Source organism: Oncorhynchus nerka, linkage group LG28, assembly GCF_034236695.1.
Source record: "Oncorhynchus nerka isolate Pitt River linkage group LG28, Oner_Uvic_2.0, whole genome shotgun sequence".
Classification (NCBI taxonomy): Eukaryota; Metazoa; Chordata; class Actinopteri; order Salmoniformes; family Salmonidae; genus Oncorhynchus; species Oncorhynchus nerka.
The window spans coordinates 81,248,558-81,265,061 of NC_088423.1; the positions used below are offsets into that span (position 1 = coordinate 81,248,558).

At 42.6% G+C, this 16,504-nt stretch overlaps 2 protein-coding genes across 7 annotated transcripts; both read right to left on the reverse strand.

Moving 5' to 3' along the window:
- Nucleotides 1–9,647: 9,647 nt before the first annotated feature.
- On the reverse strand, nt 9,648–13,541 carry LOC115118586 (uncharacterized). Of its 3 annotated transcripts, none has more exons than XM_065013177.1 (7): nt 11,964–13,541; nt 11,547–11,653; nt 11,308–11,418; nt 11,130–11,183; nt 10,856–11,017; nt 10,492–10,614; nt 9,648–10,044 (listed from the first exon to the last, which is right to left on the reverse strand). In XM_065013177.1, the coding sequence occupies exons 1-7, from the start codon at nt 11,968–11,970 to the stop codon at nt 10,006–10,008; spliced, it is 603 nt and encodes a 200-aa protein (XP_064869249.1). In that variant the 5' UTR covers nt 11,971–13,541; the 3' UTR covers nt 9,648–10,005. The 3 variants fall into 3 exon arrangements, with proteins under 3 accessions (XP_064869249.1, XP_029503105.1, XP_064869248.1); XM_029647245.2 differs by having other exon boundaries at nt 11,937–13,541; XM_065013176.1 differs by having other exon boundaries at nt 9,648–10,065; nt 11,937–13,541.
- Nucleotides 13,542–13,626: 85 nt separating this feature from the next.
- On the reverse strand, nt 13,627–16,504 carry LOC115119394 (uncharacterized). 4 transcript variants are annotated; one of them, XM_065013175.1, is made up of 7 exons: nt 16,321–16,504; nt 15,931–16,037; nt 15,676–15,786; nt 15,498–15,551; nt 15,224–15,385; nt 14,860–14,982; nt 13,627–14,424 (listed from the first exon to the last, which is right to left on the reverse strand). In XM_065013175.1, the coding sequence occupies exons 1-7, from the start codon at nt 16,352–16,354 to the stop codon at nt 14,404–14,406; spliced, it is 612 nt and encodes a 203-aa protein (XP_064869247.1). In that variant the 5' UTR covers nt 16,355–16,504; the 3' UTR covers nt 13,627–14,403. The 4 variants fall into 4 exon arrangements, with proteins under 4 accessions (XP_064869247.1, XP_029504032.1, XP_029504036.1 ...); XM_029648172.2 differs by having other exon boundaries at nt 13,627–14,403; nt 16,321–16,501; XM_029648176.2 differs by having other exon boundaries at nt 13,627–14,403; nt 16,348–16,499.

A 16,504-nucleotide genomic window follows, 5' to 3' on the forward strand; every position in this document is an offset into this window, starting at 1 on the left:
ATTACTGCAACATTGGATTCAAAGGAAACAACTGGTTTAGATTGGTCCCAGATGGACGAGTGCGTGCGTTTGTGTCTGTGCACGCCATGTGTATTTCCTGTTACATGGCATCATTACTGGATACTGGAGCAACATATTATGTACCGCAAGCTGGCATTGCATGTAATCAGTAACTATTTTATGACTGAGTATGATGATTGAAATAGTCTGCATTGTGACTGTTTTAGGTTAAATACAATTAAACAATCAAATTGTGTAGGTTAGGTTGTAGGGCAGACACTAATATGATTACAGCAGTGGGAGGAGTAATACCCTTAGATTATGGGAGAAACAGACAGACACAATATGACATTTGAAATGTCTCTATTCCTTTGGAACTTTTGTGAGTGTAATGTTTACTGTTTATTTTTTTAATTGTATTATCTATTTCACTTGCTTTGGCAATGTAAACATGTTTCCCATTCCAAAAAGCCCTTTGAATTGAATTAACCACCTGCTATGATGTCTTGTCTCTAACGAATGTTAACTTGGGTTTTCTGTGTTTGCTGGATCTGCAAAGTAAGGGACTGCAAAGGAAGGACTTGCCATGGACAGGAAGAACAGAACAGAGGTTGGACATTAAGAAGAAGAACCCTTCTCAAACTCAAAGACAGTGAGCTACTTGGAGATGAATAGCAGCCAGCCTGCTCCCTCCAAAAAGTTGCTGCATTGGTTTTAGTAGATCATTGAGGTTCTTTCTTTTTGTAACATCAAAGGCAGTTATTCCTCTTTGAAGTGGCAGCATGCTGTTAAAGGTACAGCATGAATGGAGAGATGTCAAGCTGCAAGGTGCCTCTGTAGTTTACGTTGAGTGCTGCAGATGAAAGGAGCAAACAGAGTTTGATAATGAATGTCCAACAAGTAGGACCCATCTCAGACAGCACGCGCTCAGCGGGGTCCCCAGCGCTAACCTTGAGCGGCCGTGCCCTCCGCACCCCAAACCTCGGCCAGGCAGGCAGGCACTGGAGAGGAGACCAGACTCTCCTTCTGTTTTCGACTTTGCTGGCGCCCGAAAAAAGCTCCTTCGTCTCTCAGATGTGAGCTTTAATCTTCCTGTCAATTAAATCCCGATTGACACCCACACTTGCGGCCACACACACACACACACACACACACACACACACACATACACATCCTTGCTCTGTTTCCTTTAAAGAGGTTCTTCTTTTAAGTTCCTCGCTCACCGGCCTTGGAGAGAACTGACTAATTGGACACCAATCTTATCAACATATGAGTCAAGAAGAGACAGAAAACCAGTCTCCCATTCTTACCATTATTACAGCAAAGCCTGTTGCCAATTAACCTCTCCATAATTTGACTGGGAGAATAATGTACCCACCTGTATCTTCCATCCTCCTCTCGCTCTCATTAGAGTGGCTTAGTTACTCTGTCTAGGGAAGCTGTTATCATTTTGATTAACACACACACCTTAGATTTAATATTCCAGATTTCCATGAATTTCAGCAGAGCTCAACTCTCTTTTTTGAGTGAGGACCCTCTACACTGTATTTAATGGTTGTATTTTTATCAACACACCACAAGTTCTCAGCGCAGGGATTTAAAGAACCAATGAATTTCAGCAGTCCATGAAGTTTAATATGATGATGCATACTCTGACCTCACAGTGCACTCGGAGAAATAAAATAAAATAAATATGGCCGCTTGACATATACAGCTACTGATGATGGCTAAGGAGCCATGGAGCCAATTTACAGACCGGTAGTAGGTAGGTACCAGTCAGAGATGGCCTACAGTACATTCCTGTCCAAACACTGATAAGGAAATAGAGAATGTCTCTGTGACTGATCCTATCAGGTTCTGGATGGACCTACTCTACCCTTCCAGTCCTATCCTTGTCTGACTGATCTAACACTAAGCACAAAGCAAGAGCGGTCCAGATTTATTTTGCAGTCACATCCACAATCATACATCTTGTATTTCAATATCTTAACATTCTAAACAACTCCTAGCCTACATTTTCTCTTCCACATTACATGCACACTCGATGCACCTGGCCTAACGTCAAGCTCACCACATGTTTTTGATATCTTAAGAGCAGAAAAATGCAGGATGATGAAACAACTGTGCTGAACTACGTTATTCACTGCCATAAGCCTGCAATGGCTGGGCTGTGCTATATTATTCATAGCCATCAGGTTAAAATGGCTGTGTGGAGTTAAGTTATTTAGTGCTTTGCAGCTGCTTTAGTGCAGCTCAGGGAGCTGAATTGAGTCCATATGGAGCAGGACCTTACTTTAATGTCCAATAAACCACATGCTGATGAACATTTCCGCCATGTCGGGTTTGGCTGGGGCTCTCTGTGGGTATTGTGGAGAAATGAACATTATCTCCCTCTAAAATCCCCCTCTTTCTCTCTCTCCTTCTCTTTCACAGGGTGATCTGGAGGACCATAGAAACTTGGAGTCCCATCGCTGTCTTGATTCCCCTTTACTGGTCCATTGCTCAGGTCCAGGGATCTGTATGTAGCTGCATACATACTGTGGTTAGAACAAGCCAGAGGCTACAGTACATATATGAAGGAGTCCCAGGCTTGGCTGTTCATAGACATGTCAGTCTGTCACTGGGTGTCCATTGCAGAGCTCACAGGCCTGCACCACATCGTCAGATCAACATCAGTTTGATCTTTCATTACAACCAATGACCCAGAGCATAGGAGCTTGGTGGTGACTGGTGTGTCAAGACATTTGCACCCAGACACTAGTCCTTACTATCTTTTTACACTAAAGAACAAGCATAAGAGTGACAGCTAGATCCTAGCTCTTCTGTCATCTGACTCCCTGTTTGTTTGTTCAGAGGTTTCTAATTGGCCTGAGAGGTACAATTAGCACCAAGATGATATCAGCAGGACTGTATAGACTCCAAACAATTTGGGGATTGTTTTTCCACCCCTTAATCATCAGACGCACAATGCAGCCAGACTCTCTATAACATATCTGTGAAATATATTATTATACTGGGCAAGATTCAAGAAGTTGTCCCGCACCGTTGGAGACCCATATAGACCCAAGAATCACCTCATCACTGAGGGAGGAAATTAGTAGGAATGGTCTGTACTCTGTAGAGACTTGGCTCGCATCATTGCTCCGGGAATGGGTATACTTTCAGCTATAAGAGAAGAAGAAATGCTGTATATTACTCTATAAGATGTATTTTGTCTGCTTTCTACATTTTTACATAAATCATAGAGCTGTGTCAACAGTCACAGTGCATCATTTAGAAAATGCAAAGACTGTATGAACAACACAATAACATCTGTACATACCACATCCAGGAATTCACAATAAACAAGCAACTTTTTATTAAATGGTCACAGATATTCATGCCCATGGTCAGACGGGGTGAAATGATTGGTTACAAAAGCACAGTGTACAATTGAATTGAAATTGACTCAGACCAGGCCACAACCCCTAGTTCATATCACAGAACATTAGATAGAGCAATAACTATGCTGTGCTGGTTGGATAAAGACAATTGTGTGACACTCTGCTACTCCCTGTGGTAGGATTGTGTCCTTGTCAGATTTAGGAAGAAACGGACTTTAAAATCACCCAGTCTGCCTTTCATTACATACTTCCTTTGTCTGACTTTTGAAGATTTCGCCCTCAGAACATAATGAAAAACAGAATGAACTAATCATGGCACACAGGAGGAAACAATAATAATATAATAATAATACAACAACAGACAGTCCCCCCTCAAAAAATGTTCCGCTGATATTTCATTTCTCAGATCAAAGAATGCATGAGGAGTAGATGGCAATCAGAATGCTGCTGTTTCCATGGTTGTGTTTTTATGAGATTACATCAGAAACACAGCATGTGAGCATGATGAATAGATACATGCTCCCAATGGCTAAACTATTTATTTCTCCCACACCACCACTGCATACTGTTAGTATTCATAAGAATTGTAGTATTTTATTGTTGTTGGAGGAAACAGCATTACAATTTCTACCTGAGCTGTTTTATTTAGAATGAGTTGTCAAAACACAGTCAATGAATCATCGTCTCATGTCAAATGATTTCCCAATTTAGATGAATGGCAATTAACTGGCTAAATGTCTTGGTAAATGATCACAGTGAACCCTGCAGACAGAGTTAGGATGTGGGTGAAAAAAACATCCCTATATCTGATCATTTGTGCATCAGTCATTTCTGTGATTGAGTTCTGTAGAAGGTTTGAAGCTGACAGATAATAGAAAGTGACGGATGAAAGGTTAGTGTCAGGGGAATCTAAAGAAAATGTGTCATAGGAAAGCGATAAGAGATGGGGCCTCAGTCCAGTCTCGTCAACAGATAGCGTGCTCTAATTTACACAACAGTTCCCTCAAGTGGTTGCATTATACCACTACAGCATATATTATTGGGTATGACAATTTGACTGGCGCCCTAATCTGTGCTACACATCTCCTAGGACCTAGCAGAATGCATTTAAAACTACTTTAGCTACTCAATGATAATTTGGGTTCTTACTTATTGTTAATGTTGTAAATGACTATTGTAGCTGGAAACAGGGAATATCTATTTTTAAGGGAATATCTATACAGGCGTGCAGAGGCCCATTATCAGCAACCATCACTCCTGTGTTCCAATGGCACGTTGTGTTAGCTAATCCAAGTTTATAATTTTAAAAGGCAAATTGATCATTAGAAAACCCTTTTGCAATTATGTTAGCACAACTGAAAACTGTTGTACTGATTAAAGAAGCAATAAAACTGGCCTTTAGACTAGTTGAGTATCTGGAGCATCAGCATTTGTTGGTTCGATTACAGGCTCAAAATGGCCAGAAACAAAGACCTTTCTTCTGAAACTAGACAGTCTATTCTTGTTCTGAAAAATGAAGGCTATTCCATGCGAGAATTTGCCAAGAAACTGAAGATCTCGTACAACTCTGTGTACTACTCCCTTCACAGAACAGCGCAAATGGGCTCTAACCAGAATAGAAAGAGGAGTGGGAGGCCTCAGTGCACAACTGAGCAAGAGGACAAGTACATTAGAGTGTCTTGTTTGAGAAACAGATGCCTCACGCGTCCTCAACTGGCAGCTTCATTAAAGCTTCATTAGTCCCCGCCAAACACCAGTCTCAACGTCAACAGTGAAGAGGCGACTCCGGGATGCTGGCCTCCTAGACAGAGTTGCAAAGAAAAAGCCATATCTCAGACTGACCAATAAAAATAATAGATTAAGAAGAGTAAAAGAACACAGACACTGGACAGAGGAACTCTGCCTAGAAGGCCAGAATCCCGGAGTCGCGTCTTCACCGTTGACGTTGAGACTGGTGTTTTGCGGGTACTATTTAACGAAACTTAATAGTGAACACAACTGACTCATTACCTCAGCCCTGAGAGCCAAAACGAGTTCATAGGAATATGTGGTCAAAGGGTTTTGAAAACAATACTTTATGAAAGAGAAGATGCAATCTATTACTCGTTTATATGTGGTGCAACTCCAGACATTTCCCTTACTGAGAAAAATGTATTATTGTTGAGATATGTACACAAAGATAAAGTTCAGGGAACAGGTGAATGGAAATAACGGAACGTTTTCTTGAACTTAAAGACTTTGCTAGAAAGACAGGCAGTGACATTTCTGAAATGATTTTGAGTGCATTGGAAGGGCATGGTATTGACATAGCAGTGGCATAGCATAGCAAGTGACAACTTGCCGTCCATCTTCAAGGCCCTGACCCTGAGCTTTTTATGTCTCTATTTTGGGTTTGGTCAGGGTGTGATTTGGGTGGACATTCTATGTTCTATTTTCTATGTTTTTGTATTTCTTTGTTTTGGCCGGGTATGGTTCTCAATCAGGGACAGCTGTCTTGGGAACTGGAGGCAGCTAATGCAGAGCGGCAGCGATATGAGGAGGCAAGTCAGCGAAGCAGGCACGAGAGGCAGCCCCCAAAAAATGTTTTGGGGGGGCACATGGGGAGATTGGCGGAGTCAGGTTATAGTCCTGAGCCAACTCCCCGTGCTTACCGTGGGGAGATTGCGCTCTCATAGCCTGGTGCGCTCTCTGCAAGCTCCCCGCTGTTGCCTTGCTAGAGTTGGCATTCAGCCAGGGTTATCCTGCGCCAGCTCTATGCACGGTATCCCCAGTTCGCCAGGAGAACCCAGTGCGGCCTGTTCCAGCTTCCCGCACGTGCCGGGCTAAAGTGGGCATGAAGCCAAAAGGAGAGGTGCACGTGGTAAGCACCAGATCTCCAGTGCTCCCCCACAGCCCGGTTCGACCTGTGCCTGCGCTCGGGAGGTGCCGGGCTAAAGTGGGCATTCAGCCTGGAGGAGTGGTGCCAAGGCTACGCACCAGATCTCCAGTGCTCCCCCACAGCCCGGTTCGACCTGCGCCTGCGCTCGGGAGGTGCCGGGCTAAAGTGGGCATTCAGCCTGGAGGAGTGGTGCCAAGGCTACGCACCAGATCTCCAGTGCTCCCCCACAGCCCGGTTCGACCTGCGCCTGCGCTCGGGAGGTGCCGGGCTGTGGGCATTCAGCCTGGAGGAGTGGTGCCAAGGCTACGCACCAGATCTCCAGTGCTCCCCACAGCCCGGTTCGCCTGCGCCTGCGCTCGGGAGGTGCCGGGCTAAAGTGGGCATTCAGCCTGGAGGAGTGGTGCCAAGGCTACGCACCAGATCTCCAGTGCTCCCCCACAGCCCAGTTCGACCTGTGCCTGCGCTCGGGAGGTGCCGGGCTAAAGTGGGCATTCAGCCTGGAGGAGTGGTGCCAAGGCTACGCACCAGATCTCCAGTGCTCCCACACAGCCCAGTTCGACCTGTGCCTGCACTCGGGAGGTGCCGGGCTAAAGTGGGCATTCAGCCTGGAGGAGTGGTGCCAAGGCTACGCACCAGATCTCCAGTGCTCCCCCACAGCCCGGTTCGACCTGTGCCTGGGCCCGCAACGAGGGTGCCCACACCGGGGCCCGCAACGAGGGTGCCCAGTCCGGGGCCTACAACGAGTTTGCCCAGACCAGGGCCCGCAACGAGGGTGCCCAGACCGGGGCCCGCAACGAGGGAGGCACACCTCTATAGTGCCACGGCTACTACCCCAGAAGCCGAGACCTTTCCCCCCCACTTCAAGATCATTAGCCCCTCTGCTGTTCGTCCTCTGTTTCCCCATACCCTCCATATTTGTCCTACCTTTCCTGTGTCTAGAGTTAAAACCATGTCTGACTGCCACTTATCCCCAGAGTATTTATACCTGTGTTTTCTCTGTCAGCGCGAGTCTGTCTTGTTTGTTCAACTTAACCAGCGACCCTGAGCCTGCCTGCCGTCCTGTCCCTTTTCCGCTACTCTGGATTATCAACCCCTGCCTGCCTTTACCTGTCGTTTGCCTGCCCCTGTTGTTGCAATAAACTTTGTTACTTCAACACAGTGTGCACTTGGGTCTAACCTGATACCTGATACCTAACCTTAAAAATTTGAGGGTTAAATTTAACAGTAAATACTTGTACATTTGACATTTGAAGCAACTTTGACATTTGAAGTTTGAGAAACATGGACTGTGACAGCTAGTTGCTCACTGAATAGAAACAATACAATAACTTTCATGATTAGTTTAATCTGTCACTTGCATGAACACAGAAATTGGTTTATAGAAAAGCACAAACATAGAACACAGCAATTGACAAATAGAATAGCACCAACAAAATGTTTTCCATCACAGTTCCACCAACCTGCTAGGACCCATATTAAAATATAACTCACATTAGGCTACACCATTCCAAGCAGTTTTTAATAAAAATAACAAATCCATCGGTCTGACATACGTGTAGGCATATAGGCCTACAATATGTCAGTTGATGGAAGTATAAGAAAAGTATAATGCTTTTGCTGGTTGGTTAGGGGGTTGGATTGCATGTCTTAATAGGTCCTCACACAGAATCTCTCCTCATTGCTGAGCAGGAGGGACTTGGAACTTGATCACTGGCTAGAAGAGAGAACTCACACACTCAATTAAGACATTATAACAGTCATGTTATAACAACATTCCATTACTGATGATAATTCAGATTATCTGATCAAATACAATATTTGAATGATGAGAACAGGCCACTCAGCCCATTCTAGACACACCACAGGCATAGTATTGGTAGGCCTCCAACCAAACTTTGCATTTCAAGGTGATGTCTGTTGTAAGCAGGGATGGACTGCATGAAATTGGAGGGAAAAAATCCCCTTGTTGTCCTCATCATAAACCAAATCATGAAAATTCTGCACCAAAACCCCAATTTGCCAGATCTGACTATGGCCAGTCTGTTTCTGATTCTAGAGGATCCATTTCTACACTGACTCACCATTCGTTGTCCCGGGGAGCAGCAGTTGATCAGCTTACAGCAGTAGGCAGCCAGCGTGACAGAGATAGCGATGAGAGCAGTTTGTATCAGGACCAACTCAGCAAAGTAATGTATAACAGAATTCTGTTGACAAGATTTGGAGCATTGTGTACTTTCTTTCGTGTTTTCTTTCCCATTGTATGACATACACTACATGACCAAAAGTATGTGGATACCTCATTCCAAATCATAGGTATTAATATGGAGTTGGTCCCCCCTTTGCTGCTATAACAGCCTCCTCTCTTCTGGAAAGGCTTTCAACTAGATTTTGGAACATTGCTGCAAGGACTTGCATCCATTCAGCCACAAGAGGATTAGTGAGGTCGGGCACTGATGTTAGGCGATTAGGCATGACTTGCAGTCGGCGTTCCAATTCATCCCAAAGGAGTTCGATGGGGTTGAGGTCAGGGCTTTGTGCAGGACAGTCAAGTTTTTCCACACCGATTTCAACAAACCATTTCTGTATGGACCTTGCTTTGTGGTCATTGTCATGCTGAAACAGAAAAGGGCTTTCCCCAAACTTTTGACACAAAACTGGAAGAACAGAATCATCTAGAATGTAATTGTATGCTGTAGTGTTAAATGTCGATTCACTGGTACTAACTCCATTTCATGAAGTTCCTGATGAACAGATCTCGTGCTGAGTTGCTTCCAGGGGCAGTTTGGATCTCTGCAGTGAATGTTGCAACTGAGGACAGACAATTTTTACCCACTATGTGCTTCAGCACTCGGAGGTCCCATCCTGTGAGCTTGTGTGGCCTACCACTTTATAGCTGAGACGTTTTTGCTCCAAGATATTTCCACTTCAAATTAACAGCACTTACAGTTGACGGACAGTTTAAACAAGGCAGAAATTAGACGCACTGACTTCGAAAGTGGCATCTTATGACGGTGCAACATTGAAAGTCACTGAGCTCTTCAGTAAAGCCATTCTACTGCCAATGTTTGTCTATGGAGATTTTATTCAGCTGTCAGCAACAGGTGTGGCCGAAATAGCCGAATCCACTAATTTGAAGGGGTGTCCACATACTGTACTTTTATATATATTGTGTAGTTGCCTCTACACATCCAATAAGTAATATTTGCATGTAGCATTTCATAGGAAATTCTCAATATCAGCCGTCTTTAATATCTAATATAAGCATCACTTTAGCATTTACAGTGCATTCGGAAAGTATTCAGACCCCTTGACCCTTTGACTGCTGAACCTACTGCAATGGTTTTTGGGAAAAGCATATTGAGACCATTTCTGTTCACATGCAAATGTTCTGGTATGAGATTGATTTTTATTTTTAATACAAACTTGCAGATCAGAGTCCAGATTGTCTTGTTTTTACTAACCATGCAATGCAATTCACAAATGACACCCTAAGTAGTGTGCTGGGTTTTTCACACTAAATTGTTTCCTGTGTGTATCAAGAATGGTCCACCATCTAAAGGACATCCAGCCAACTTTACACAACTGTGGGAAGCACAGTGTTCTTAATGTTTTGTGCACTCATTGTATGTGTAGACATATAGGCCTATAATATTTTTTGTTGATTGAAGAATAACACATGTTTTTGCTGGTTGGTTAGTAGGGTTGGATCTCTTGTCTTGATTGGTCCTCACACAGAATCTTTCCTCATTGCTGAGTAGGAGGGACTTGGAGTGTGATCACCGGCTAGAAGAGAGAACTCACACACTGAATTAAGAGATTATAACCTTAATGTTAAAACAACATTCAATCACTGATGATAATTCAGATGACCTGTTCGGTATCTGGTCAAATACAATATTTGAAATGATGAGAAAATGCCATTCAGCTCATTTTAGACACACCACAAGCATAGTATTGGTTGGCCTCCAACCGAACTTCGCATTTCAAGGTGATGTCTGTTCTAGGAAGGCATGGACTGCATGGGACTAGAAATTAGCCTGAGCATTTACAACTCACTGGATCATTTTCTTTCCCTTTTTGTTCCCATCATAAGAAAAATCATGATAATTCTGTGATAAAACCCCAATTTAGACTGGCTCACTGGCCAATGGATCCGTCTGACATTTGCCAGAATTGACCTATGGCCAGTCTGTTTCTGATTCTAGAGGTTCCATTTCTACACTGACTCACCATTCGTTGTCCCGGGGAGCAGCAGTTGACCACCTTGCAGCAGTAGGCAGCCAGCGTGACAGAGATAGCGATGAGAGCACTTTGTATCAGGATCAACTCAGCAAAGTATGGTGCAGTAGAATCCTGTTGAAAAGAATTGGAGTATTGTGTACTTTGTGTCATGTTTTTTCCTATTGTATGACATATTTGCCTCTTTACACATTTGATAAGTAATATTTGCTCGTAACATTTGATAGGACATTCTCAATCTCAGCCCACTTTAACATCTAATATGATCATCCCAGTTTGAACATCCTCTTTCTCCATATCCATTTATATTGAAATATTTCCAACACATACTGACATATTGTCTGTACATACTCACAGTGATTGAATAGCAAAAATCATTGTGATCACTGCTGTTGATTTCAACATGTATCCAGCAGCTATAACCATGTCTGTGTCCATCCATGTCTGACACAGAGACGATCAAGTTGATCACTGATGCTACACAGGCCACTACCTGCATCCCCAGACAGGCCTTCAGCTGAGACAGAGGGGGGAGAAGAGAGCAGCTGAGAGCAGAATAAATGCCACTGATACAGTATATCTCACCTGTTTTGTCAAAAACATCTACGCCTACAAATTGCATAACTTACTGTGGGAAGATGGAGATTCTGTGCAGCTATGGCCAAACTACCAGCTATGATCACCTGTAGAAAGTACAACAGTACAAGTCACATCAAACTCATAGTCTCAACACTCAATTCCTTCATTTGCTTGTCTTTTAATATCAATCAAGTGAGTGCAGGGGGCACATGTATGGTGGCCACTCACAAACAGTGATCCAATGACATGTGTTAAATCTTCAACCAACATGCCCATGCTGTTGGTGAACATGACAATGACAGAACTTATATAGAATACACTGAGAGCAATCTGAGCCACCTGAGAGGAACAGAGAGAGGTAAAGTAAAATGAGCTACAGATTAAATAACATTTCATAGATCATAATACATTATAGTGACATTTAACTACACAGACGACACTTCATTTATTTGCTCAGGATGATTTACCCCCAATGCTTTGGGTTGAGACTCCAGGTACTTCTGTTTTTTGTGAGGAGTTCTCTGAAAAGTCACTGTGACAAGGGGACCCTCTGCACCGGGCACGGCCTCTTCATCTGAAAAGAACATTTGAGTAAACAGTCTTGCAATAGACTGTTGAACCTACTGTACTGTCTTTGGGAAGAGCGTATTGCACAGATTGCTGTTGACATGCAAAAGTTCTTAACTGTTAGATTTCCTCAATGCAGGACAATACATCCTAACTGATGTTTTTTACTGGCAAATTGTTGTGTTCAAAATTACACCCTAAGATGTGTCAGAGGAAGGCCCAAAAAAGATTGCGTTTGTTTTTAAAGCAAACATGCAGATCAGAGTCCAGATTGTCTTGTTTTTACTAACCATGCAATGCAATGATATTCGTTTTACCTGCCATAACTGTTGGATGTTTTTAAGATCTCTGAAACCTTCGATAATCTTTAAAATAGTCTACTTTTGACTTCCTTGACGAAATTCATAACAAAACCACCAACGCCCCTAAACTCTTTGTGTGCCCCGTTATTTTTTATCCAATCCCGCCCGCTTGTTGTCAGAGGAATTTGACCCCTCTCTAGGCCCACACACTCCTCCCCCTTAACTGTTAGAGTTCCTCAGTGCAGGACAGAATATTCTAACTGATGGTTTTGACTTGAAAATTGTCGTAGACTATGTCTGTGTTCAAAATGACACCCTAAGTAGTGCATTATATAGGGAAAAGGGTAACATTTTGGATAAAGATGGCACACCAAGTAATGTTCTATTTGAGATGCAGCCTGTATACATCTAATGAGGCAGGTTGATAGGAGTCAGAGTCAGGTTGTTGTTGCCCTGTAGAACCTACTCATAAAGAACAGAGGACTGATAAACTACAGTCAACTGGTTCTCTAGGTTTATTTTCCTCAACTCCATGATCATCCACCAACACATTATTTCTCTAAGGGGAGACAGTAAATGAAGGTCCTGTAATTTCCTCTACAGCTGTCGACACACTGGATAAGCAAAGTATCAGACAAGCCTCAGAAAACCAGGAAGTCAAGTCTTACCTATCTATCTATTTTGCTCTTTGGATGGAACAAATAAAAGCTAATCCCCTAAACAACAACATGTCAACTATTGTCCACCAATCCTATTACCTTGTTGTTTTTATGTTTCGTTTGACCAGGTTATGCATTTCAAAACATTTTCAAGGCAGGAAATTGTTTAGGATGTGTGACAGAAAGCATGCAGGGTTTTGCACACCCCAGCTCTTAGATCATTGCGCTGAGTCTATGTTATTCTGATTAAGCACAAAAATGACTGGCTGTATCGTAGCAGGAGAATTAAAGTAGCATGTTAGGAGAATTAAATTAGCAGGTTGGGAGAATTAGGTTAAGGTTTGGAAAAAGGTTAGGCTTAGCTAAAATGCTGTACTCTCGCCACAACTGTAGAAGCCATCAGTTCTGAGAAACCATCCGTGTCACCACACCTGGAGCTGCTTGTGGATTTGACTGGTCTAAAACGCTTCCCCCTCCGACATCGTCAAAACACCAGATATACGGGTGTCGGCTAACGTGAATCTGATTGAATCGAGCCCTCATCCATATAATCACTGTAATAATGTGTCTGTTTATTCATCTCTTGGATTTCATTCAGCTCTTTAGGCTTTGTATAAGACTTTGTAGCTGTACCCTTGCCCCTGTACCTCTTACCTCTAACCCTTGTTTATAACACTATAGTTATCCATTTACCATTACTCTAAATCTATCAACTACAAATGGATTAGGAGAAATGGGCACTTCATATCTAGCGGAATTGTAGTTCTCTGTTAGCCAAAAAGGGGCGGCATTGAATATAAATTGAACCTCTGGGCCCGTATTCATAAATCGTCTCTGAAAGGGAGAGCTGATCTAGGATCAGGTCCCCCCTGTCGGGGTAATCTGATATTCATTATGATCTAAAAGACTAAACTGATCCTAGACCATTACTTCTACTCTGAATCACTTTATGAATGTGGGAGTCAACTCCAACCGCCTGGTGTTGAAAACACCACGCTCTAACCCACACAGCCGCCGAGTCGGTTGTAAACCAATGGGTATACTTTATTGGTGAATTGTAAGCCATTTATAAACCCTCCATTGATCAACTTTTTAACAATCGCTTGTGGAAATATTGACCAAAAGGAGGAAGACCCAGGAAATACAACAAGAACACGAACAGAACAATAGGGTTCCTGCACCTGCTAGGACCCCTAATAACATGTAACTCACATTAGGCTACATCATGTCAAACCGTTGCATAAAGAAATCCATCAAGCGTGACTTACACTGAGTGCACAAAACATTATGAACACCTGTTCATTCCATGACATAAGTTGACCAGGTTAATCCAGGTGAAAGCAATGATCCCTTATTGATATCATTTGTTAACCTATCTATCTATTTCAATCACTGGTGATAATTCAGGTTCAAGAAGGATTTTTAAGCCTTGAGACAATTGAGACATGTATTGTGTATGTGTACCTTTCAGAGAGTGAATGGGCACCGGTTTGTCTCAAGAACTGCTGCGCTGCTGGGTTTTTCACACTAAATTGTTTCCTGTGTGTATCAAGAATGGTCCACCATCTAAAGGACATCCAGCCAACTTTACACAACTGTGGGAAGCACAGTGTTCTTAATGTTTTGTGCACTCATTGTATGTGTAGACATATAGGCCTATAATATTTTTTGTTGATTGAAGAATAACACATGTTTTTGCTGGTTGGTTAGTAGGGTTGGATCTCTTGTCTTGATTGGTCCTCACACAGAATCTTTCCTCATTGCTGAGTAGGAGGGACTTGGAGTGTGATCACCGGCTAGAAGAGAGAACTCACACACTGAATTAAGAGATTATAACCTTAATGTTAAAACAACATTCAATCACTGATGATAATTCAGATGACCTGTTCGGTATCTGGTCAACTACAATATTTGAAATGATGAGAAAATGCCATTCAGCTCATTTTAGACACACCACAAGCATAGTATTGGTTGGCCTCCAACCGAACTTCGCATTTCAAGGTGATGTCTGTTCTAGGAAGGCATGGACTGCATGGGAAATTAGAAATGAGAAATTAGCCTGAGCATTTACAACTCACTGGATCATTTTCTTTCCCTTTTTGTTCCCATCATAAGAAAAATCATGATAATTCTGTGATAAAACCCCAATTTAGACTGGCTCACTGGCCAATGGATCCGTCTGACATTTGCCAGAATTGACCTATGGCCAGTCTGTTTCTGATTCTAGAGGTTCCATTTCTACACTGACTCACCATTCGTTGTCCCGGGGAGCAGCAGTTGACCACCTTGCAGCAGTAGGCAGCCAGCGTGACAGAGATAGCGATGAGAGCAGTATGTATCAGGACCAACTCAGCAAAGTAATGTGCAGTAGAATCCTGTTGAAAAGAATTGGAGTATTGTGTACTTTGTGTCATGTTTTTTCCTATTGTATGACATATTTGCCTCTTTACACATTTGATAAGTAATATTTGCTCTTAACATTTGATAGGACATTCTCAATCTCAGCCCACTTTAACATCTAATATGATCATCCCAGTTTGAACATCCTCTTTCTCCATATCCATTTATATTGAAATATTTCCAACACATACTGACATATTGTCTGTACATACTCACAGTGATTGAATAGCAAGAATCCTTGTGATCAGTGCTGTTGATTTCAACATATATCCAGCAGCTATAACCATGTCTGTGTCCAGCCATGTCTGACACAGAGACGATCAAGTTGATCACTGATGCTACACAGGCCACTACCTGCATCCCCAGACAGGCCTTCAGCTGAGACAGAGGGGGGAGAAGAGAGCAGCTGAGAGCAGAATAAATGCCACTGATACAGTATATCTCACCTGTTTTGTCAAAAACATCTACGCCTACAAATTGCATAACTTACAGTGGGAAGATGGAGATTCTGTGCAGCTATGGCCAAACTACCAGCTATGATCACCTGTAGAGAATACAACAGTACAAGTCACATCAAACTCATAGTCTCAACACTCAATTCCTTCATTTGCTTGTCTTTTAATATCAATCAAGTGAGTGCAGGGGGCACATGTATGGTGGCCACTCACAAACACTGATCCAATGACATGTGTTAAATCTTCAACCAACATGCTCATGCTGTTGGTGAACATGACAATGACAGAACTTATATAGAATACACTGAGAGCAATCTGAGCCACCTGAGGAGAGGAACAGAGAGAGGTAAAGTAAAATGAGCTACAGATTAAATAACATTTCATAGATCATAATACATTATAGTGACATTTAAATGGATTGCCAAACTACACAGACTACACTTCATTTATTTGCTCAGGATGATTTACCCCCAATGCTTTGGGTTGAGACTCCAGGTACTTCTGTTTTTTGTGAGGAGTTCTCTGAAAAGTCACTGTGACAAGGGGACCCTCTGCACCGGGCACGGCCTCTTCATCTGAAAAGAACATTTGAGTAAACAGTCTTGCAATAGACTGTTGAACCTACTGTACTGTCTTTGGGAAGAGCGTATTGCACAGATTGCTGTTGACATGCAAAAGTTCTTAACTGTTAGATTTCCTCAATGCAGGACAATACATCCTAACTGATGTTTTTTACTGGAAAATTGTCGTGTTCAAAATTACACCCTAAGATGTTTTTGAAGAAGGCCCAAAAAAGATTGTGTTTGTTTTTAAAGCAAACATGCAGATCAGAGTCCAGATTGTCTTGTTTTTACTAACCATGCAATGCAATGATATTCGTTTTACCTGCCATAACTGTTGGATGTTATTAAGATCTCTGAAACCTTCGATAATCTTTAAAATAATCTACTTTTGACTTCCTCGACGAAATTCATAACAAAACCACCAACGCCCCTAAACTCTTTGTGTTCCCCGTTATTTTTTATCCAATCCCGCCCCCTTG